General features: G+C 42.8%; 1 protein-coding gene across 2 annotated transcripts in view; it reads left to right on the forward strand.

Moving 5' to 3' along the window:
• RAD54L2 (RAD54 like 2) overlaps positions 1-25,687 on the forward strand; it is a 97,175-nt gene that overhangs the window by 26,670 nt on the left and 44,818 nt on the right. The window contains exon 2 of one of the 2 annotated variants that reach the window (XM_084839678.1): positions 3,913-4,131. In XM_084839678.1, the coding sequence (XP_084695804.1) occupies positions 3,969-4,131 (163 nt within the window). In that variant the 5' untranslated portion in view covers positions 3,913-3,968. Of the gene's footprint in view, positions 1-3,912; positions 4,132-21,707; positions 21,826-25,687 lie in introns of those variants that run through there. The other variant, XM_084839679.1, reaches the window with a different exon arrangement.

Below are 25,687 nucleotides of genomic sequence, written 5' to 3' on the forward strand. Positions count from 1 at the left end.
AGGCTAATCTTGTTAAGCGGCCTGTCTGGTGTTGCTGGAGGCGCTCCTTAAGATAGGCTGGGCCGGAACCATATAGGGTTTTAAAGGTCAAAACCAACACCTTGGATTTGGCCCGGAAAACAACTGGTAACCAGTGCAACTCCTTCAGCACTGGAGTGATAGGATCTTGCTGGCGGCTGCCTTTAATCAGGCGAGCCGCCACGTTCTGTACCAGCTGCAGCTTCCGAACCGTCTTCAAGGGTAACCCCACGTAGAGCACATTGTTGTTGTTGTTGTTGTTCAGTCGTTCAGTCGTGTCCGACTCTTCGTGACCCCATGGACCATAGCACGCCAGGCCTTCCTGTCCTGCGCTCTCTCCCGGAGCGTGCTCAAGTTCATATTCATTGCATCGGTGATGCTATCTAGCCATCTCATCCTCTGCCGTCCCCTTCTCCTTTTGCCTTCAGTCTTTCCCAGCATCAGGGTCTTTTCCAGGGAGTTTTCTCTTCGCATTAGGTGGCCAAAATATTGGAGCTTCAGCTTCATTATCTGTCCTTCCAATGAGCAGTCAGGGTTGATTTCCTTTAGGATGGACTGATTTGACCTCCTTGCAGTCCAGTCTTCTCCAGCACCACAGTTCAAAGGCATCAATTCTTCGGCGCTCAGCCTTCCTTATAGTCCAGCTCTATGCTGTAAATATTGTTCTTTACAGCATCGGATTTTCTTTTCACCGCCAGACACATCCACAGCTGAGTGTCCTTTCGGGTTTGGCCCAGCCGCTTCACTCTTTCTGGCGCTACTTGGAAATACCCTCTGCTCTTCCCCAGTAGCATATTGGACACCTTCCGACCTGAGGGGCTCATCTTCCGGCGTCATATCTTTTAGCCTTGTGATACGTTCCATGGGGTTTTCTTGGCAAGAATACTGGTGTGGGTTGCCATTTCCTTCTCCAGTGGACCACATTTTGTCAGAACTCTCTGCCATGACCTGTCCGTCTTGGGTGGCCCTGCACGGCATAGCTTATGGCTTCACTGAGTTACGCAAGCCCCTTCGCCACAACAAGGCAGTGATCCATGAAGGGGAGAGCACATTACAGTAGTCTAAATGAGAGGAGACCAGGGCATGTACTACCGATGGGAGCAGATGATCGGGAAGGAAGGGGCGCAGCTGCCGTATCAGATGGAGTCGATACAGCACTGTCCGGCTCACAGCTGCCACCTGAGCCTCCATGGACAGCTGGGAGTCCAAAATGACCCCCAGGCTGCGGACCTGGTCTTTCAAGGGTAGCTGTACCCCATTCAACACCAGGTCAGCATCCCCCAACCTCCTCTTATCTCCCACCAAAAGTACCTTGGTCTTGTCAGGGTTCAGCTTCAGCTTATTCCTCCCCATCCAGCCACTCACCGTCTCCAGACATTTGGACAGGGATTCTATGGCCAACCTTGGTGAAGATTTGAACGAGAGGTAGTGCTGCATCTCATCTGCATATTGATGACACTGCACCCCAAACCTCCTGATGATAGCCCCCAGCGGCTTCACATAGATGTTAAATAGCATCAGGGAGAGGATGGAACTCTGTGGCACCCCACAGGTGAGTGGCCATGGGTCCGAAACCTCCTTTCGCAGTGCTACCCTCTGGTACCTGCTGGACAGGAAGGACCGGAACCACCGCAATACGGTGTCTCCAATGCCCAACCCCTCCAGGCGGTCCAGGAGGATACCGTGGTCAACGGTATCAAAAGCTGCTGAGAGGTCGAGGAGAACAAGGAAGGAGCATTCACCCCTATCCAGAGCCCTCCTCATATCATCCACCAAGGCGACCAAGGCCGTTTCTGTCCCATGCCCAAGTCTGAAGCCCGACTGAAATGGGTCTAGATAATCGGTTTCTTCCAAGTGTGCCTTCAACTGCATCACCACCACCCGCTCAATCACCTTGCCCCAAAATGGCAGATTTGAGACCGTGCGAAAGTTGTTCAGAACTTGAGGATCCAAGGAGGGCTTCTTTAAGAGCGGTCTTATCACTGCCTCCTTGAGGGCTGATGGCATCACTCCCTCCTCAAGGGAGGCGTTCACCACCGCCCTGATCCCGTCACCCAGTCTCTCTCTGCAGCCCATAATGAGCCAAGATGGGCAAGGATCAAGTAAGCAGGTGGTCGGCCTTACAGTTGAAAGCACTTTGTCCACTTCATCAGAAGGAAGAAGCTGGAACCGATCCCACAAAACCGGTTTGCCACAGGCCTCCTCTTGCTCACTAACTGTATCCACAGCTTGCGGAGTAACACTCCTAACCTGATCGATTTTATCTGCAAAGTGCCTTGCCAAGGCCTCACAGGAGGCCTTAGAATGCTCCAGTGGTTCCAGAGCCACTGGACCAACCAGGCTCCGGACCACTTGGAACAGCCTCCTGGGACAGCACTCTGCAGATGTGATAGAGGAATGAACCTAGCCTCCCTTGGCGGAGAGTTCCAATTAACCTATACTGTTAACATTTTAATTTGTTGAGCTATTCCATTCCTTGGCTTTAGTTTTCTGTTGTTCAGCTGCTTTCCCATTAATGTTTTATGCTCCTTCTAATCACTGCTCACAAGTTTGGCTAGTTTGCTGGTGTGGTTATTCAGCATATATGTGAAATGACGGTTGTTGCTTGCCCGGAGTGTGTGGGCAAGCAGCTAACTGCAAGGCTGTTTAATTACATGAAATCAAATAAGCAAAATATGAGGACCATGGTTACCAAGTGGTGTGCATATAACAGGATGGGGAGCTGATCATCTGTATCATCTGTCCACATGCAAGGACAATTTTAGTACGTCTCATATACCAGGAATGGGAAGCCTACAGGGTTCCCCATCCAACCTGCCAACATCTTCCCTGGGCCATGGCCCCTTATTTTTGCAGGGAAAAGCTCTTTGATCAGCTGCTGTTCTCAGCTGGGGAGAGTGGGTGCAGCCTTGGGAGGAAGCTGCTGAGTGATCAGTCCTGCGTGCTTCTGACGCTTGTCCTGCAGAGGCTTGCCTTGCTTACTACTGAGTAGACATGCAGAGGCTTGGTACTTGGGATGCTATCTGAAAGTGCTGAGGAGTGATTCAGTCCTGCTTATGTCTGAATAGACATGCAGAAGCCTTGTCCTGTTTACCTCTGAGAAGACTTAAAATTGGTAATAATCACATTATAACCCCACCCACTCTGCCTTTGGCCATGCCCACAGATGGAATGCAACCCCCTGAAACATTTCCCATATGGGAATTTGGCTCTCAGGCTGAAAAAGCTTCCTTACCTGTGTCATATACCATGCCATACTTCACATGATTACTAAATGTGTGGATGCTACAGAAAACTAGCTCCTTTCATGGCTGTAGTTGTGTAAGCTTCCACTGGTAAATGGTTGTCTTTATTCATCCATTGTAGAAACACTATAATGTGGTATGGGAGAGAGTTGCATTACAGAGAGTAAGAACAGATTTTGAGATAGTGAGACAAATACGTAAATATAAAGAAAAAGCAGCAAAGGCATGTATAGCTTGTGGCATTTATATTGCATTCAGTAGGGAAAAAATGAACTAGGAGAGATTCAAAAGAACAGTCCATGCGTGTTGATTTAGTTCTGGAGAGTTTGGTTTTGTGTCAATTTGTAAATTATTCCATCATGGAGATGGACAAATGTGTAGATTGCTTTTGGGTGCTGGTTATAGTATTTTCTTCTTGGCTGTAAACTAGAGAAGACCATTTGGGTAGAGACATTGCACTCCTTATTCCCTTTTAGTGCTTTGTAATCAAAGTGGCTGTCACAACTCTAAGAAATGATGTGCTCATAAGAAATCCTACTGAGCAGCTGTGGGATCTGGAAACTTTGCATTAAACAGGGGTAAGGCTGTAACATGCCACACAACTTGTGAGTTTTGCTTGATTTTTATTTCCTCCTTTTTTGTCTTGCAGGGCTGCCTTAATATAGATCATGAGCAGGTAATGCACAAGGAGTGCTGTTGGGAATCATGTCAGACGAGTCAATCTCAGGGAGTGATCCGGATGTGGACCCGGACTTGGAGCAGGAGGATATGGAAGAGGAGGAGGAGGAGGAGGAGGAGGAAGATGAGGATGAAGCAATGGAGGAGGACAATGATGGGGATGATGAGGAAGACTTACTTGATGAGAATGGTGAGTAATGGGCATGAGAGCTAATGAATGATTTACTTGTGTGTACTTATTTGTACTGTTAAAAGTCTATGAATAAATTCTTTGATTTTATGCAAGAGGCAGATTTGTTCACTCTGGAATTCATATATATACCAGTTTTTGAACATTTTAGTCAGTAGGTGTATAATGGGGCAACCCAGTCCTGACTTGGTGGCTTGGACTGCTGTAGCTAAAACAGTATTATTTCCAACTTTGGTAAGCAGGGCAGAGCCATTTAGCTCTTCACCTGCCAGGGAAGTCCCTGTCTGGCAGTAGCATCTTGAGAAAAATGTGCTTATGTTTACTACTATCTGAGATAGGTCTGTTGTGACCACACCAGTTATACTTTTTCTGTAGGACAGTTGGTTTGTCCTTCAGACTGCAGACGTGAATGAATGAGAGAGGCCAAAAGCAGGGCTGTGTGTACTCTATGCAAAAAATATTAAGATTATGTGCCCAGAAAAGCTGTCTCCTGTGACATAACTTATGCAGATCTTCTCAATTTGCATAATTTCCTCTTTATAGTTCTGCAATTTTGATTGTTTTGCAAAGTTTAATCCAGGTTGGAAATCATGGGGAAGGCTCATGAGCTATGCAGAGTCCCAAAGTCCCACCCACAACCACTAGAAACCTTATTCAGGCTTCTTTCAGCAATTGTTGCTCACATATAGAAAGCTAAATTAGAACATAAGGACACAAGAAGATTTGTAGTGGGTTGGACCAAATATCACTCTTGTTCTGCATTCATTGTTTCCAGTACTGACCCACCAGATAGATGCATCTGAGAAACTCACAATAGGGTAATGAAAGTGATTACCTTTCCCATTTTGTTGTCCCCAGAGCCCAGTATTTGGAAGAATACTGCCTTCTGGTTCAATTTTAACTACCATGACTAATAACTATTAATAGTCAGAGCCTTTATAAATCTGTCCAAATGTTTTTAAAAAGTTGTCTAAGCTTTGCATGTAACAACCAACCATGTGTTAATTAACCCTCTTGCCCACTTCCTCATGCTAACTCACCACTTCTGCTTTGCATCCAGTTTACCGAACAACCCTGGAATGCCCTGTTTCTGAGTTGTTCACCATGATGTCCAAGCCCGGCACTCTGGGTTATTGAGGGAGAAACAAACCAGAGTTTTAACTCAACAACAAGCCGTAGGTTTTCCCTCAACAACCTAGAGTGCCAGATTCAGATGTCACAGTGAAAAATCCAGGAATGGGACATCCTTGGGTTGTTTGCTAAATCGATGCAAAGGGGAAGCAGCAGGTGGGAGGCAGTGCACTCACTTGCTCCCACACAGCCTTGACAACCCATAGGTTGTCACGTCCGAACCGGATCATTCTGTGAGTTTATTGCATTGCTGCAGAATCATGACACACAGACAGTCCTCATTCAACAATAGAGAAAGGGGAATGCATGTCCATCTTTACCTGTTACTCAAGGTTCTTTCAGATGCCTCCCTGCCCCCCCCCCATCGTTTTGTACTTGCTTCTGAAAGATTTCTTCCAAAGTACTTTTTGTGGTTGAATGGGTTGAGGAGGAGAGAGAAGACAAGGATCTGTTGCTGGAGTTGTGGAATTTTAAAGGCAAGAGTGGAAAATAAGCACCCAGTTAAAGAGATTCTATCTATTTCTTTTCAGTATTCAAATACCACCCAACCAAAGTTCTCCAGGCAGTTTATAGGTAAAAACAATAAATCCATTAAATGCAATATACAACATGAAAATAAAATTTTAAACAGAATAAAACTAGTACCAATAAAACCAACTTCTTTGGTCTGGCCAGTAGCAGTTCCTTTTTTCTGAGCTCATGCCGTATCTCATTTTCCTGCAGCTTTCAAAAGAGCACATCTTATCACAGCAGCTAACTGAATTCCTGCTGCTGCACCTGCTTGCAACAAATACAACTCTAGGAATCAATATCCTCTATTACCTAAAGGTGATCTCCTTCCCCTTCCTTCCAGAAACAGCTCCAAACTCAAAATGCTTGTAAGGACTTTTCAGCTATTTTAATTTCAACAGATGAAGTCAGTGGCTGGGTTCGCACGTTGATCTATTGATCTAATGTATCTTTTACTGATAGACTTTTAGGGATGTGCCAAGTCATGTTCAGTTTCCCAACATGTGAGTAGACTCACCATATCATAATATGGAAGAAAACGTTTAGAAGTTTAAAAATAGTTTGGGTTTTGTTCTACAGGGTCCTGTGTTCCTGGTCTTGTTCTGGTTAGATGGTGTAGCAGTCAATTAATGTAGTTCTAATCTAAAACCCACATGTGAAAAAAATACTGCAGGTTATTGCAACAGAACAGCATGTGGGTTATCCCACCTACATTTCTTTTAAAAAAATTAACTTTGAAACTTAAGTCTATAGAACGCACTGCCAAAGTTTTTAATTAAGTCCTCAATTAGACCTCACCATTAGGGAATGCTGCCTCAGCTATTAAACCTTTTTATTGCTGCCACTAGAATAAACCCTCTCTACCTAAAAACAAACACAAACCCTCAGTAGCCTGGTTCCCATGGCATAAGCATAGGGACTGACACTACCACTAGTGACCACCTCTCTAAATGAACAAAAAACAAGATGTTCATTAATGGAAATTATTTACAAAAGTGAATAAAATGTCACCCTTCAAATTATAGGATGAGATTGCTTAACGGTTCTTAAATTATATATGGTTGCTTACAATTCTTAGCCAAGGCTTTCCAGCTCAGTACAATCTCAGTAGCTTTTCCTTCAGATCCGATTTCCCAAAGCTCCACCCCATGAACAGGAGCAGGTTTAAGAATTTCCCAGAACTTCCTTACAAACAGGAACAGATGCTGTACACCAGTCTTCTTGTTCCTGTGAGCCAGTGTGGTGTAGTGGCAAGAGTGTTGGACTAGGAGCTGGGAGATCCGGGTTCTAGTCCCCACTTGGCCATAGAAGCTCACTGGGTGACTTTGGGCCATTCACAGACTCTCAGCCCAACCCACCTCACAGGGTTGTTGTTGTGAGGATAAAATGGAGAGGAGGAGGATAATGTAAGCTGCCTTGGGTTCCTTGCAAGAGGAAAAAAGGCGGGGTATAAATGCAATAAATAAATAAATAAATTCCTTAGTTCTTCCTGCTTCTTCTGGGATCTAAGATGATTCAGATGTGTCATGCAATGCTTGCTGAAGTTCCCTGTAGTCAGACATAAAATAGGAACCTAAAATAAGTTATATATAACTTTGTTTCCTCATAAAATTATAATATTTGGTATATTACATTTAAAAGTATAGTTTGTTGAGACAGTAATTGCAAATTTACTGAGTTTACTTTTAAACGTTTTAAAATACAATTTTATGAACAAGTGAAGTTATACATAATAGAACTTTAGGAACATAAAGGCTGTTTTATGTTCCTAAAGCCGCCTTCCCAAACCTGGTGCCCTGCAGATGTTTTGGACTACAATGCCCAGCATTCCTGACTATTGGCTATGTTGCCTGAGGCTGATGGCACTGAAGTCCAAAATCTCTGCAGCGCAACAGGTTGGAGAAGGCTGACCTAAAGCAACAAAGTGATTTTAGATCTGTAAAAAGCAGTTAAAAAGTATTGCTTATTTGTCAATTAACATTTCTGGTTTTCTCCCCCCGTAGCTTCAAAATTTCTGGAAAATTTACATCTCTAGTCTACTCTAAGTATGACTAAATCTGGATCCAGCCCTGCAACGTGATATAGGCTGTGTTCACATGTGATGGTAAACTGTTGTTTAGGGTGCAATCCTATGCAGATAGGCAGCTGCCTCCGAACTCGGAGGCGACTGCCTATCCAATGCTGCAGGATCGTTCCCTCCATGCTTCTGCCCTGCATTTTCGGCTAGATAGCCGATTGTGGCTGTCTAGCCACGGGAGGGCAGAGCAGGGGAGGAGGCTGCCATAGGACACATTGGATGTGTTGTACAGGCATTTCTGCGCTCCCCGCCCCAGAATGCCCCCTGGGAACACCCCATTTTGGCTGCTCCGCACGCCTCTTGCGAGCGTGGAGCACGGGGCTGTTACGTACTGCCTGCAAGGCAGAGTGGAAGGGGGTAAGGTTGGTTCTCTGGGAACCGAACTCGGAGCGCGGGCTCCGAGGTTGGTTCCCAGAAAACCAGATATCCTATGGCCGTCTAGCCGCTGACTAGCGGCCATAGGATTGCTCCCTCCATGTTATAAGAATGAGCTGCAGTGATGCTTCCATGCTCTTGGGCTTGTATGCCCCCACTCCCCCCACTCTGGTGCAGATGTGAGGAAGAGACACTTTTGTTTCTATTTTAAATTAACCACAGTCTAGGGCAGGAGTAAGCAACTTCAGATAGTCTGGAAGCCAATTTCCAGCTCCTGGGCCCTCCCGGGGCCTGCACTCCTGCTGCCGTACCACCCACAGTGGCCAGAAAAATGGTGTTTTGTTGTTACAGAGAATCAAAGGGGACACATTTAGCTTGAAAACAACCACTTGTGTAAGTGTACTGGGCAACTGCTTGCACAACGGAAATATTCAGTGGAACTCTGCTAGCACTATTTGAGTTTGCAGAATGACACCGTTGGGTACTGCCCATAGTAATATTGTCTCGTAGCATGCTCAGAACCAAAAGGTCTATCCAATCAGTTTTTGGAGGCTGTAAGAATACCTTTTGATATTATTTGAAGACTTCCATCCTTCTTCTGATCATGTCCATATCTGGCAGAAGATATGAGAGAGCTCCTGGACATGCATTTCTTTCATAGTGGTAATGTGGTTATTGAGTAACTTGCATTTCAGAAAAATGCAAGAGCAGATGGATTGAGCTGCTGAGTTTAGTTCCTTTCTATAGTGCACATGCTTGTAGCTAAGCATGCAGCTTGTGTTTTAGCACAAGAACCTGGGAACTGCCTTAAAAGATTGAAACAATGACCCATGTATCCCACAATCCTGTCTCAAACAATGACTGGTACTGGATGTTCACACTGAAGATACGGGGCCAGAGCAATCCATTTCTATTTTTCTGGTAATGTTGCGTTATTAGACCAGAATAAGAAGAAATTACAATATTGATGTTGCTTTTTGTTCACTATCATTCTTTTATTCAGGGAACATTTACTTGGATAAGGAGAACAAGGCCCTTTGCTTGATTGCAAAAAGAGTCAGTCATCTATTTATGTATTTAAAATATTTTTACCCCAATTTTTGTTTTAAAACTTCAAGGTGGCTCATGAACAAGACCCATCCACATCTGTTGCTGTTTGTAAAAAGGTTTTAAAAACATACTTGTTTTCTTTGGTTTGGGGGCAGTAATGTTTTTTATTAGATATGCTACTTTTGTTAGATAAATTTTGGATTTGGCTTGTTTTAACTAGTTGATTCTTAAATTTGTTTAAAATTGATTTATGATATTATAAACTTGTTCTGTTGATACAGAATTGTATGATTTATATTGTAAGCCACCTTGGGAAGACTCCAGTCTTGAAAGGGAGCTAAGAAATACCTTAAGGGTGCAAGTCTATGCATATTTAGACAGAAAAAAAATCCTACAACTGTCCAATGCTGGCTGGGGAATGCTGGAAGTTGTAAGACTTCTCTTTCTATCTAAACATGCATAGGATTGTGCCATAAAAGAATAAAGTAGAATACAATAAAAATCTACAATTACCAAACAGAGTAGCAGACCAACATATAAAATCAGTTAAGACAGCAGCAATATAATTTTCAAAAAAAACATTAAAAGCTCCCCCACCCCACCCCAGGATAATGTAGGCTAGGTAGTAAGGTCAGGCCTTTTTAAGCAGATGGAGGTTAACATCAAACTGGAAGGGCCAGTAAGGAGAGGATAAAGCAGATCTCCCTGGGGAGGGAGTTTCAAGATCTGTTTGGCAACAGGAAAGGCCCTTTCTCTTGTTTCCATCAAATTGGAACTGAGAAGACGGCTCCTGTAGGTAATCTTAATGTGTGGACAGGCTAATATGGGAGGCAGTGGTCCTTTGGGTACGCTGGTCCTGAACCATTTAGTACTTTAAAGGTCAAAACCAGCTCTTTGAATTGAAACAAATAGGGAATTAAGTGGGAAGTAATTGCAGCAGTTCCTGCTAAATTAATGACAAGACTCTTCAGTGCTATGTAATGACAGTTACTGTCACACCTTTTTCCATCCTCTTTTAATAAGGCCTGCTATTCGTAAACTGGCATTACTAGTTTAAACTCTCCTACTTCGGTCTCTGATATGATCAAAACTATCCGTTTTTGAACGAGAGTGGGCTAACTTAGGTGGCAGAGCTACAAATTCTTTTCAAAGCTGTTAGGTGGGTTTCCTGTACCACTGGAAATTATCCCTAGTTTCCCGCTGGGTACCAAGAATTACTCTTTGGATAATGTTATATTATGATTCTGTGATTCATGTCAGGCTTTATGGCTGCTTACATCCTGCACTAAGTCATTGCATTAAGAAATGTGAGTAGTTTATATGTTTTTAGTGCTTCAACAGAAAACAGAAAAGAATGGAATAAAAATGTAGAAACCTTGCCATCTAACTATTTGAAAATGATAGATGGATGGATGGATGGATGAAGGCTGGGTGGGTTAGAACAGAATGAAGATACATCTATAGCCTGGAAGACATATAAAACTGTCAGGGCTTTATGTTCAATATTTTTTAAAGGGTTTGTTCTGTTTGTGCAGTATATTAGTGCTAAACATTCATACAGTTTTACTGCTTTTAGAATGTATCATACAATGAAGTAGTTACTGCAGAGTTGCAGGTGGCTTGCTTTCTTAGACTGGGGGATCAATTTTCTGTTTCTTAGTAGATCTTGTAAAGATATTCATTGTCATATCCTTTCCTTCAGGAAGAAACACATGACTGAATAGTACAAAGTACCCCTCCCTGAGCAACTCCTCCATAATACTGTTGTCTTTGTTAATGTGAATGCATCCAGTCCATATTATAGTAAGGATGGTACATGTATGTCCTTTAGGTATGGAATAAGTATACATCTGGTGAAATAAAATAAAAAATATTTCTGGCATTTAAACTATTTAAATATTTCTGGCATTTAAATAAAAAATATTTCTGGTAGTGTTACATTAGCACAAGTAAAAGTGATTGGGAGAGAAACAAGAAGTACATGAGTATAGCAGTTATATGGGAATCAGGAGGGTATCAGTAAATTCCATTGTAGGCTCATGGCTCTTTTGGACTGGCTGTTCTGTACCAGCATAGTGATGACATTTTTTAAAAGCCTTCCTCTGTATTTTGCGAAGAACATTTTGTACTTGGCGTGTGTTTGTGTTTTATTCTATCCAGCATAGATGAGCTTGTGGACTTGCTTTTATCCAACTCTATCTAGATTTTATTGTACCAGGGATATGTGAGGAGGATGCATTGGAGACCTTAGTTAAACATTGCAAGAATATAAGGAGTATAGTTTCAGTTAAAGGAGGAGCCTTCCTTGCTAATTCTAGAATGTTAACTAGCTTCATGAACTGTGTTACCTGTTGTTACCTAAGAGGTTATGGGTTGTGGCTTGAACGTTGATGTGGGAAGAGAGGACAAGAACCTCCATCTCTGCCCCCCTCAGGGTTTCACAGACTTATAGTGTTATGGGCCAGGTTTCTTTTAAAAATCTGCAAGGCTTTAATCTAGATTTTCATTGAGGAGGAGGTTCTTACAAATCATGATGGTAGCGTTGCTTCTTCTCACTTAGAATCATAGAATAGTAGGGTTGGAAGGGGCCTGCAAGGCCATCAAGTCCAAACCCCTGCTCAATGCAGGAATCCAAGTCAGAGCATCCCTGACAGATGGCTCTCCAGCCTCGTCTTGAACACCTCCCGTGTGGGAGAGCCCACTACCTCCGTAGAGAATTGGTTCCATTGTCGTATTGCTCTAACAGTCAGGACGTTTTTCCTGATGTTCAGCCGGAATCTGGCTTCCTGTAACTTGAGCCCATGATTCCTTGTCCTCCACTCTGGGATGATCAAGAAGGGATCCTGGCCTTCCTCTCTGTGACAACCTTTCAAGTTCTTGAAGAGCGCTATCATATCTCCCCTCAGTCTTCTCTTCTCAAGGCTAAACATGCCCAGTTCTTTCAGTCTCTCTTCATAGGGCTTTGTTTCCAGTGCCCTGATCATCTTTGTTGCCCTCCTCTGAACCCTCTCCAGTTTGCATCCTTCTTAAAGTGTGGTGGCCAGAACTGGACACAGTACTCCAGATGAGGTCTAACCAGTGCTGAGTAGAGGGGAACTAGTACTTCCCGGGATTTGGAAGCTATGCTTCTATTAATGCAGCCCAAAAGAACATTGGCCTTTTTTGTAGCCACATCACATTGTTGGCTCATATTCAACTTGTGATCGACAACAATTCCAAGATCCTTCTTGCTTGTAGTGTTGTTGAGCCACATATCCCCCACCTTGTAACTGTGCATTTGGTTTCTTTTTCCTAGGTGCAGAACTTGGCATTTATCCCTATTAAATGTCATTCTGTTGTTTTCTGCCCAGCACTCCAGTCTATCCAGATCACTTTGAATTCTGTTTCTGTCTTCCAAAGTATTAGCTATCCTGCCCAGTTTTGTGTCATCTGCAAATCTGATCAGCATTCCCTGCACCTCCTCCTCCAAGTCATTAATAAAACTGTTGAAGAGCACTGGGCCCAGGACTGAGCCCTGTGGTACCCCGCTCGTTACCTCTCCCCAGTTTGAGAAGATCCCATTGATAATCACTCTTTGAGTCCAATTCTGTAGCCAACTGTGGATCCACCGGGTCGTTGTTTCATCTAGCCCACTTTGAGCTAGTTTGTTCATTGGGATATCATGGGGCAGTCTGTCGAAAGCTTTGCTGAAGTCGAGGTATATGATGTCTACAGCATTCCCGCGGTCCACAAGGGAGGTTACTTGATCAGAAAATGAGATCGGAGTCATCCGGCAGGATTTGTTCTTGACAAATCCATGTTGGCTTCGGTTAATCACTGCATTGTTTTCAAGGTGCTTCCAGATGGATTCCTTTATCATCTGCTCCAGAATTTCCCCAGGGATTGATGTCAGACTGACTGGTCTGTAGTTCCCAGGTTCCTCCTTTTTACCCTTTTTGAAGATAGGGACAACATTAGCCCTCCTCCAGTCATCTGGCACTTCCCGCGTCCTCCATGATTTCTCAAAGAGAATAGACAGCGGTTCTGAGAGTTCTTCTGCCAGCTCCTTTATTACCCTAGGATGCAGTTCATCTGGCACTGGAGATTTGAACTCATTCAAAGTAATTAGGTGTTCCTTGACCATATGCCTATCAGTCTGAAGCTGCAATCCTACCCCTTCAGCCTGTACTTCGTCTTTGCCAGGGGGGTCATAGACCCTGTTTTGGGAGAAGACTGAGCCAAAGTAGGAATTGAGCACCTCTGCCTTTTCTTTGTCATCTGTTATCATTTTGCCATCCTTATTTAATAGCTGAACAACCACTTCTTTCCTCAGCCTTTTACTGTGCATGTAGCTGAAGAAAGCCTTTTTGTTGTTTTTAGCCTCCCTTGCTAACCTCAGCTCATTCTCAGCTTTAGCCTTCCTGACACCATCCCTGCAATTCTGTGCTACCTGCCTGTACTCTTCCTTTGTTACTTGGCCTTCTTTCCACTTCCTATATGTGTCCTTTTTTGTTTTCAGGTCATCTCTAAGCTTTTTGTGAAGCCACATTGGCTTCTTCTGTTGTCTTCCACCTTTTCTTCTTGTCGGAATTGTTTGTAACTGTGCCTTGAGAATTTCGTTTTTTAAAAGCTCCCACCCATCTTGGACTCCTTTTCTCGTAAGAGTCACTTGCCACGGGACCTTGCTTCTCATTGTTCTGAGTTTATTAAAATCAGCTTTCCTAAAATCCAGGGTACATATTTGACTACACTCAGCTTTTGCTTCCCTTAGAACCAAGAACTCAAGTACAACATGGTCGCTTTCCTCCAGAGTTCCTGTAACTGCTACTTTATCCACTAAGTCATCTCTGTTGGTTAGGATCAAGTCAAGGATAGCTGATCCTCTAGTTCCTTTCCTCTACTTTCTGTAGGAGGAAGTTATCTGCCACACAAGTCAGGAATTTCCTGGAGGGGCCATGTTTTGCAGAATTTGTCTCCCAACAAATATCGGGGAAATTAAAGTCCCTCATTACTACTACATCATGCTTCCTTGAAACATTGGCTATTTGCTTTTCAAAAGTTTCATCCTTGTCTTCTCCTTGATTGGGTGGATAAATCAAGGAGATTTATAGTAGGCTCCGACCACCAGGTTCCTTTTATTCTTTGCTCCATTTATTTGATCCAGATGCTCTCGATGGGGCTACCAAGCTCCTCCTCCTGTATTTCTATGCAGAGATATGTACTTTTCACATACAGTGCAACTCCACCTCCCTTTCTGTTCCTCTTGTTCTTTTTGAACAAGTTATATCCTTCAGTTGCTGTATTCCAGTCATGAGAGTCATCCCACCAAGTCTCAGTTATACCTATCAAGTCATAATTTCCCTCTTGTATTAAGAGTTCAAGTTCATTGTTTGTTTCCCATACTCTGGGCATCAGTATATAGACATCGAAGTCCATGTGCTTCGTAGTCTGGCTTTCTTCCTCCATGTTTCTGAAGACTATTATTGGGTGCTATTAGAGCTGTTATCTCTGTTGCAGTGCATGAACCTACGTCCATTGTTACCCCCAACTTTACATCTCCCTTCCCCATAGGATTCAGTTTAAAGCCCTTCTGATGAAGTTCTTCATGCTGTGGCCAAACACATTCTTCCCATCCTTTGTGAGGTGCAACCTGTCCCTTGCCAACAGCCCATCTTCCAGGAAGTATAGCCCGTGGTCCCAGAATCCAAATCTCTCTCGTCGGCACCACCTTCGTAGCCAGTCATTCACCTGGAGTATTTTTCATTCCCTTTCTATCCCTCTTCTAACTACTGGAAGTATGGATGAGAAAACTATCTGGGCCCCAAAGTTCTTGAGTTTCCTTCCCAAAGCTTCAAGGTCTGACGTGATTTCTTCATAGCTCCGCTTGGCGGTATCATTTGTTCCCACATGGATGAGAAGAAAGGGATACCTGTCAGTGGGCTTTATGAGTGCAACCAACCTTTCAGTCATGTCTCTAATCCGTCCTCCTGGGAAACAACATACCTGGCGAGTCCACGGGTCTTTGCGACATACTTGGGTCCCAGGCAGCAAGGAGTCTCCCACTACTACCACTCTTCTCTTCTTGTTGTTGTAGGCCTGGGTTTCATCGCCTCTGTTTGACTGACCTCCAGCCTCTTGCTCACTCTCATGTAGTTCCTCTCTGATTCTTCCTCTGCAGACTGTCCTCCAGTCTCACCCTCAATACCTGGAATCGGTTCCACAGCTCCACTGCTTCCACTGGTGCAGAGTGGCATCTAGTTCTTCTTCTCCTAACTGTGACCCTTTTCCAAGGAGTATCCTGTACTCCATTTTTCCTCACCTCAGCATTTCCCACTTCCGCCTCATCTTGCTGTTGCTCTTCAAGCTTCTGGTCTTCCCTTTGCTGCTGTAGTTCCCCCATTCTGTCCAAGAACTCTTCGTGTTCTCTTATTCCCCGGAGGCTCGACAGTCGCCGCTCCACTTACTTTTTCTTCCAGCAGCATGATCAACTTGCACTTGTTGCAGGCATAGGCCATGTTGTTCTTAGGCAAGAAAACAAACATTGCACGCACCTTGCAGGTCACCACCACTGGAGAGTCTTGTCCTTCCATTGCCTCTTTTCCCTTTTTGTGTCTAGCTTTGTGATTGTTCTAGACTAGCCTGTGCCTGCTCCTCTACTCAGTAGAGGTTAAAAGCAGAGTCCCACTGGTGTGGAAGTGTGTGTTACAAGACAAATAAATGAAAAAAAAGTTAGTTAAAAAGAAAAAAAAATGTTAGGGGCCTCTCCTTTGACTTCCCCTGCCGAACTCCCCTGGCCAACTCCTGTTTGCTCCCCCTGTTCGCTCGCTCTCTGGGAGCTTGCTTGCTTCTGTAGTCCCTGGACCAGCTGGAGCAGCTTGCTCTGCTCTGCTCTGCTCAGCTGGGAGGCGGGAAACAGACTGAAGCTTCCCGCCCAGTCAGCTGCTGGGAGTACTCAGGCCACACCCCCCCAATTCAGTTGGAGCTCTCAGAAGCACCTGGTGAGCTCACAGCCGCTCAGAAGGATAAAGGGCAGCCCCCTGGGCTTCCTGCAGCCCACTTACCTCTTGGCCTCTGTCTCCTTTGTCTCCTTTGTCTCTTCTGTCACTGCAACTCCCCTGGCCAACTCCTGTTTGCTCCCCCTGTTCGCTCACTCTGGTCGCTCTCTCTCTCTGGGAGCTTGCTTGCTTCTGTAGTCCCAGGACTTGACTCCTTGTGCTTCCTGGCATAAATTTCTTTTCTGAGAAATTGGCACAACTTTTGGCAGAGTCAGAAAACATTATACAACCTGGAGAAATGACTTGCATTTACTTCTTTAAAAGGAGGCAATGATGCCAAAGGTCTCTTTGCCTCAAATCTGTTGGTTCTGGTGCCTTGCTGGTGTTTGCAACAGTTGGTCACACAGGATTTATACAAAATTTACTTATATTTATACAGGATTTTTACAAAAATCCTGTATAATGGATTTTTAAAGAAAAAATGCTTTGCTATTCTGGACCACTGATAAGTCTCCCCTCTATCCTAGTGCACAGAGGTATTTTCTCCCCACCCCCTTTTGCTGATTATTGTCCTTGAACATATAGAATAACCTTTCCCTATTTGTGCCCTCCAGATGTAGTCATTTCAGACTGGGGATGATGGAAGTTGTAGTCCAGCACTGCCTGGAGGGCACCAGATTGGGGAAGGCTGATATAGAATATAACATACATACAGAATGTAAAAGTCTGAGTGAACTGAAGCTGAATAAAGCAATGTGCTGTGTTCCTGTGGATGTGAGAAATATTTTTGTCTCTTCTATTTAACATTTCTATTACTCTTTTATCAGCAAAGCTGAAGGACATCTCGCGCCCCTTAATTATGAAGGCTATGTTTTTTCCTTTCATAATTAATTTCGTCTTTCCTGTGCTCTCATTCTTGCACTGACTTACTCATTTGTAATAGCCATGCTCTAATAGTGATTATTTTTGCTGTTGTACAGTATTTTTTTCATACAGTAATGTTAATGTTTTGTAAAAATAAACCAAATTCAAGCACATCGCTCACAAACACTGTTTATAATCACACATAAGAGGAAACTGATGTGTGAACACCTTCCTTTTTAGTAAGATCTTCAGTCATTAGTGATTTTAGTGACCTTCAGTTGATAGGTTTTTACTGCTGTTTTTACGATTTTATCTTTCTGGGTTTTGCTGCTCTGTTCTTTTATGTAATACTTTTGTGTTTAATTTATCTTGATCTAGGTATCACTTTTCTTTTTCTTTGTTAGCCACCTTGAATTTCTTTGAAAGGTGGGATATAAATATTTTGCATAAATAAGGAATACTCAAGGCTGGAGAAGGAACACCAGAATTTCATGGTGAAACACTTGCTTTTAGTTAAATTGTATTAGTACTGTGCTGATTAGCTTAATCAGGGAGAGAATAAAAATAACATTCTGGTTTTAATAAGAAGGTTCAGGTATAATAACAGCTAAACTATGCATATTTTATAGATTTGTGATGGGGTAGGGTTTATAATAAAAGCAAGGGGCAGATGTGGTTTTTAATCATGCTTGTAAGACAACTTTTTCTTCAGTAATAATACCTGAAACCTTCATTTCGATGCTGAAGGTTGAAATCTGAAACATTATACCAATTGAAACATTACCAATTGTAGTAAGTGCTGTCTGGATTAAAGCAAGGAATCAATAAATCTTGTTGACTCAATATAGTCCCCCCCCGGCAACTTATTATGTACACCTCAATTTATTATTATTGGGTTGCTTGTGGATTCAAACATCTACAAGCGTTACAGAGTGAAGGATTCAACTTGGGAAATAAAATGTAAAAGTGTAGCAGAGGTAAATCATGAGATCATATATGCTGGGTTGTATCCAATGGTGTCTTTCCATTCACAGAAGCCACTGCTGGATCAATGAACTTTCCATGAACAGAGGGACAGTGCTGGTTACAATCAAATGAGCTGGTTCACATGTAATGACAGCTCATGGATTAAACAACCCATGGGCTGTCATGCACGAGCAGGAGAGAGCAGGTGCACTGCCTCCCATGTACCCACCACTTCTGCTTTTAATCAACAGCCTATGATCAACCTTTTCGTAGGCTGCTGAGTGTAACATGAGAACCCAAAACACTGGGTAGTTTAGGGGCTAAACAGCCCAGTGGCTGTTCCTGCAATAAACCATGGGTTAACTACTGGGTTGTTTAGCTGCTAAACAACTCAGTGCTCCCAAGTTCGCATGACATGCTCAACAACCTACAAATGAGGCGATCGTAGGTGTTGAGTAAAAGCAAAAGTGGCGGGTGCACAGAAGGCAACACATGCTTTCTCTCCTGTTTGTCCCTGACAGCCCATGGCTTTTTTAACCCATGGGCTGGCACTATGTATGAACTAGATCTTTGTGTTTAATGTACTTGATCCAAAAGATACTGAAGTCAATAGACATTCTTATATCTTTGGAGTATGGCAACTTTGTATTTGGACTTGGACGGGGGGGGGGGGGATCAACTTCTTTCTTTCATTGTTATTTTTTAATTGCTTCTGGACAGATTGATATTTCGTTTTCTGCAATAGTGTGATCCAGGTAATGTTAAGCACTTTTAGTCCCATTGGTAGAATTGAAATTTTGAGTGAGTTTCCTTGCTGACTTTCAAGGGGAGAACTTTCTGAAAAGCAGCTGCTGTTAGAAGTGGAGCAGCTTGAGGAAAAAGTAGTGGGGATGAGAATGAACAGCCCAGTTAGTTCAGAACACTTGTGGTGTGAAAATGGAAGGACTGTTTGGTTTATTGAATACAGCTATTGGTAGCTGGATAGCATGGCAGATGATGGTAGGAAAGAAAATAATCCCATCTGGTAAGTAACAGTGAAGCATCCAAGCATACATGGTAAGCTGTATGGGGAGAAGACAAAATGAGGAGCAGAGAGATGTGGCCAAGAAAGTATGAGGGGCAGATAAGAGGGGAGATCTTGTGTAGAACAGGGAAAAAGCAGATAATCACAGTACAACGTTGATGAGGGAGATGGGTCATGACCTGCAAAGAGTGACAGGGATGACAACTATATCCCAAGTCAGATGACCCATGAGACAGTTATTTTTGATAGAACTCCACATTTAATTGTCAAAAGTTGAGCTATCTTGTTTATAAGGCTAGAAATAGGATAATGTGATGTGCCATTTTCCATAAAAATATTGAATCGGAGAAGCCTCAGGATTCTTTACAATACTGGTCAGTTGTTTCAAGCAGTGTGCTTATTTCAGAGTAGACACACATTCACAGTGAGCTAATGGGTAAAGTCAAATTAATTCTGTAAAGGTTTTGCTATACTTTACTGCCACATTTGGCTAGTTTCATGTTTCCTACTTTCAGTTGCTAGATAAAATGGATCAGTACCCCCTCTGTTCACTGAATCGGGGGGAAACGTATCCCTCTGTTATGTATTCTGAAAATAACAGATGTTACTTTAGCATTCTGTCAAAGGTAGTTAGATCTTGAGTTGCAGATGATGGTGCATTGTATTACACAGTGATTAAAAACATGTTTGGGTAGCAGAGCCATCACTGCACTCCACCATCCAGAAGCACGTTGCTTTTTTGCGGTAAGGTTTGACTATGAATAGAGTTGGTATGGGGAAAAGTATCTAAAGCAAGTTGGTATTGTAGAACTGCTTAAGGTACTAAAACAGGAGTGGGCAACTTCAGGAGAACCAGAGGGCATTTTTAGCCCCTCATGCCCCCCCATGGGCCGCAGTCCGCAGGGTGCTGCACAATCTGTGGGTTGTCCTGAAAAGAAACGGGGTTTGCCCCCAAAATTCAGCAGCACACGGCTCTGTAGCACTGAAAGGGTTAAATTTAGCTTTAGGACATGCTAAATTTGACCCATTTAGTGTTCTGTAGCATAAAAAGCACCATTTTGGGGTGAGTTGCCACTGCTGAATTTGGTGGTGCGGTGGGGGGTAGGAGGGGACACAGCAGAGGGTGAAGGGGGGCATATGTTGCCACCCCTGTATTAAGGGAGCCCATGGAAGCTTTGTTTGCCTCCTGTGGCAGAACTAGTAGTGTGATACATTTAGAAAAAGTTTCTGTCCACTTCTGTCTTATACTAATCTAAAATCACAATGGTTTATTTAAGCCACAGAGGGTTGCGGCGCATGGTGGTGGTAGTGGTGGGGGCTTTTGAATATTCCTAGAACAGGCCATGGGTTTTGTGAGGTTTGTTTAATCCTTGCATAAGCCTCACCACCCAGGTTCACACTACATGACAAGCTGCAGCTGGGTGGTGAATATTCAGAATGGCTACCCACACACGCTGGCACACAACACAGCCAAATGTGGCTTAAATAAGGGCTGTTCAATCATGCAAACTGGCCAGTTGTGTGAGACAACAACCCCCAGGCACGGGTTGCATATTCCAAATGGTGTCCACATAAAATCTCAACTCTTCGGCATTCTTGGCTCATTGTTGGCTGTGGTATCTGGGCATCAAAATACAATATTGGTGGCAGGCAACACTCAGTAGATGAGTGTTGCATGCCACTAGGTAGATTACTGAGTTCTCGTGTGACTGTAAAAGTTGTAGATTTCATTCACATACATGGAATTATATTGAGTTAGCAAAAAAATACCTTGTGCGTGCTATGAACAGAATTAAGGCTGCCAAGGTACTGTTTTGAATAGCATGGAACATGCTTCTGGGCTAACTTATCTCCCCCCCCTCACCCCCCCCCCCCGTGAGTTTCTGGAGTTTTTGCTCTTTGTTTCCTGTTGCCTGTTGGGATTCCCCTTGTGTGGAGCCCCAGCTGAGTTTGAATAGTTATGTAAGGATTTTGTTTTATTCCTGCTCTCTGCCACTAGTTCAAATGGATTGCGGGCTGTGTAAATGGTATCAGATGAAAACACATGCAACTTTGTTTTAACAGCCAACGGAGAGAAGAGACCTCCCAGATTAACACACAGTTTCTTTTTGTTTTATGAACTGACTCTTCCTCAGGAGTGGTGTTTGGGACTTCCTCTAATATGGCATATATACCGATCTCAGTCAGCAGGACAGAATAGCTTGTGTCTGGTCCAGAGGTACTTGCTGGCTTTTTTGTACTGATGGATTTGACTACCTGAGCAGGGAAGGAAGATAAGTGCCACTGCTATATAAGAAAAGAAAACCCTAGGCATATTTAATTAGTTATGTAATGACCCTTCTCAGCCACAGCCAAGTTAACAGGATATATATTCATTGGATGTGCTCAATGCAGGTTTGCAGGATACAGTGCTAAGTGCTGTGTATTAGTCTTTCTGAATAACATGAATTAATTTAGTCTTTTTTCCCACAACACTTTGGACTACTTTAGCAAAAGATATTATAATATTTTGTGATTATGGTACTCCAAAGAGAAGTGATAAATGAGTTGCAGTAACTTCAAATGTTAGGTCTGGGACCAGAATAGCTTATACTAGTTGACAGTTTGCCATACTTCCTTTTGCTGAAGTTACTGAACCAACTGTTAAAGGAAAGCTGTGTTGTCATCAACTACGTACCACTGGGCAAAAATGGTCCTCTTGGATGAATCGCAGCAATTTCCAGGTAAGACATGGTGTGTGTGTGTGTGTGTGTGTGTCTCCTTTCCATCTGCCCCTCTTCTGTTGCCCTGTCAAGCGATTTGTTGTAATAGGAATTGAGATGTGATAGGTGATGATTTGAGACTGCTTGTTGATATTCCCACTGTGAAATGTGGTTTGTTTGGAACAGAATATTTTGCAACATGAACTTTTGTGGTTCATAATTTATTCAGCTGTCAATAATTTGGTGAAACTTGAGTGCTTGATTTTCATGAGATTTTAACTACATAATCTCAAGTATAGGGCTCTGTGCTACTTTTTAAGTTTGAGGAGTTAGTAAAACAGTAAATGCAAATATATTTGATATCTCTTTTGTAGTCCCTTATTGCTTTATTGAGCAAAGATGTGGTATATTTTTCATTTGTTACTTAACGTGTTTTCCCCTTTTCTGATGTACTCCTTGTTTTTTATCTGGTGCAGTTCTGGGAGTTCGTACTGATTCTTTATTTCCTGGGATAGGTTACATGATGGGGTAAAATTGTATGTGTGTGCATATGTGTGTATACTAGTCTGAGGCATTTTCCCTTAGATACTTGATAATCAGGTACACACACACCACTGTTGACAAACAGCTTTTTGCTCATCCCTGGCATGCTGAGAATTAGGTTGGCCTTCTTCTCAACTGAATGAAATAGATTTTGTGTGGTGGTGGGTTGTCCTTGTGACGAAAGTTCTAAAAATCTGATGTGAAAAAAGTCATGTTTAGAACATTTCATTTAGCTGCTCATGCTTGCTGTTGTGTTTCTTTTGTAATTTAATCCACTGTTAATGTTAGCCTAACCTAGGTTCTAGTTCATATAAAGAGGATTTCCTTTCCTAATGTTCATGAAAAAGGAAGGGGCATGAAGTATTTCGCTTTTTAAACCTTCATAGGAGTGAGTTTATATGGATTTCATTTTGAAGTTGACAAAAGTAATTAAGGGAGCAGTCCTATAGCCACTAGATACTGTCTAGAGAGCCATAGGATTTTTTGGTTTCTGGGAACTGAGGTCGGAACCAGGGCTCCAAACATGGTTCCCAGAAACTGCGTGCCCCTCCCCCTCATAGCTGGCATGGTTCTTTCCATGCCGGCTATGTCTGCATGCTCAGAAATGGAGCACAGAAACAGCAAAAAAGGGACAGAGGGCGGGGAGGAGACTGTTGAAGCCGTTTTATGCAGCTTCCTATGTGCCGCATGGCCTCCTTCCCTCCCCAAAGCCATGACTCGAAGGCCAAAATCAGCTGTCTAACCAAAAATGCAGGGTAGCTGGAGCACGGAGGTGAGGATCACTTCCATGCTCTGGTCACCCTGCATTGAATACTCTGCGGCCTCCTGACTTCGGAGGCTGCCGACTATCACAGTAGGATAGGACCCTAAGTGAAGGTGGTCAGTGGAATATATGGGTTAGCTCCAGGGAGCTCTTCCTCTTTTGCATCCAGAAGAGCTCCTTCTGTTTGTGGAATGGACTAAGATCCAGTGGAGGCTCCTGCTGGAGGAAGTGGGGAGACTGTTTTCGCTACAGCCCCCCACATCTTCCCCGCACCTCTGGAGTGTCTCCCAATCCTCCAGAATAGCTTTTTAGAGAGCACAGACAACTACACAGGAAAGAAGGCATTGGTGAAAATTGCCCCCCCCCTTTCCTCCAGTGGGAGCATCCTATCAGCAGAGGTTGAGTTATGGGATCTCTGGATCCCAGCCTATGTGCATTTTCTTTATAACTCCATTTTATATTTGTACATATAGCTGAGAAAACATATAGGCAGGGTGAGTAATCTAATGCCATGAATCCAGCAATTGCAAAAGTGAAGGGAATTATATGATATGATCAACTCTGGATATATTTAATAGAAATTATATGCACAGTTTAGTTTGGATAGCCTGACTGAGAAAGTTGTATCGAAAGACATGCATTTTAACTGATTTAGCCCACTTGAAGTCAATATGGCTTGAATGGTAGCATGCCTGCTTAAGTGGTTTATGGGTCAATTTAAAGCATTAGATGAAAAGAGATTGTACATTCAGTGTCAGGGTCTGGAAAAGTACAATATATATTAATGGAAAAGGCCCACAATTTCTGGGAATGACCCAGTTAATTAATTAGATTGCCCAAAATGATAAAAATAGTCACTCATTGGTATAGTAACAATACAGAAAGCTGCAAAGGGAAGTTACTGCAATTTATATTTTTGTAACTTGACTGTCTAACAGACCATGCTGAGTTCAAATATATCTACACATCAACACCATGTAATACATCGTATTGCTTTTATAGTTACCTTTTGGGGGGATCTTCTAATGTCTTATATAACTGTACTTTACAAAGCATTAATTGTTTCCATTTTATCACATAGAAGCTGCTGTAGAGATAGGCTAGGTAATTTGCAGAATGTCATATAAGTCAGCGATAGAGCTGAAGTCAGATTAAAAAGTCTATCCCTTGCCCTGCTCAATTGCTTCAAGTAAATCTTTCCTCATCTCTTGGTTTTAATGGCCATTATTGATCAGTTAGGTTCACCATATAGCTTTCATTAAACATAATCAAAATGTTGGGTGTCACAGATAATACAGTACTGTGTGCTATTACTTTTCTTTTAAAAAATGGGATATCTTACTATGGTGTCTGCTATAATGAACTTCCATTATGTTCTGTGGGACTATGATACTTTGGAATAAGGAAAACTTGTTCAAAGGACATCTAGCAATCTGAACAATTTATTTTGTAACTTGGTTTTCAACCTGTAAATTGCGTTCTAAACTATTGTTGTTTCACTATGTGGTGAAATAGTGAATTGTTGCTTTAAATGTTTCTTTGCTGGAATCATCCTGAAAGTGCACTGTGAATAAGAAATGCTCAATAACTTTAAGAAAGAGAAATGAAATCCTATATTTTGTAGCCTTGTCTTCCTAGAGGGAAAAATTGTGCAGGAAAGGCACACTCTTTTGTGCCGTTCATTTCTTTTTATTTTTGTTTTTGGGAAGTATGAATGGGGGCTGCTTCAGATACTATATTATCTTCTTACACAGAGAAAATTTTGATCTAGGAAAACATTTAGTATTGTTTGAAGAGTGGAGTGTGTTTGTTTTTCTGCCACTAGTATATGAGTTAGGAAGCCAAGGTGTGCTCATTAACTTCCTCCAAAGTACTAGCTTTCTCACATAACTTCCCAGAGATTCTCATTGACTTTGAAGCAGAAGATGGCAATTAAGTTGAAAAAAAATTCTCTTTTCTCCCCTCCCCCACCCGTCCCACATTTTATAACAACAAACTTAATCTGTAATTCTAAATATAAAGTAGAGTGGGGTGGGGTGGATGTGAGCTCATATCTTTTCATGATTTATGCTGCTTTGTGGTTTTAACGTCAGATGACCCTAGTGCCTTTGTTTCCCAAACAGTAACAGGAATATAAAATGCTAATGGCTTTGCCTGACTGATGCAGTCTTGTAGATAACTACAAACACATTACCAATCCTTAAAAACTGCCTCTTTTCTTATGTCTATGGGCTATTGCATCTCAGAATTCTGACTAGAATCACAGAATCATAGAATCATAGAGTAGTGGGGTTGGAAGGGGCCTACAAGGCCATCGAGTCCAACCCCCTGCTCAATGCAGGAATCCAAGTCAGAGCATCCCTGACAGATGGCTGTCCAGCCTCGTCTTGAAGGCCTCCAGTGTGGGAGAGCCCACCACCTCCCTAGGTCATTGGTTCCATTGTCGTATTGCTCTAACAGTCAGGAAGTTTTTCCTGATGTTCAGCCGGAATCTGGCTTCCTGTAACTTGAGCCCATGATTCTGTGTCCTGCACTCTGGGATGATCAAGAAGAGATCCTGGCCTTCTTCTCTGTGAC

This window comes from Heloderma suspectum, chromosome 2 (genome assembly GCF_057233095.1).
Source record: "Heloderma suspectum isolate Gila_16-S chromosome 2, 16-S_ref, whole genome shotgun sequence".
Taxonomy (NCBI): Eukaryota; Metazoa; Chordata; class Lepidosauria; order Squamata; family Helodermatidae; genus Heloderma; species Heloderma suspectum.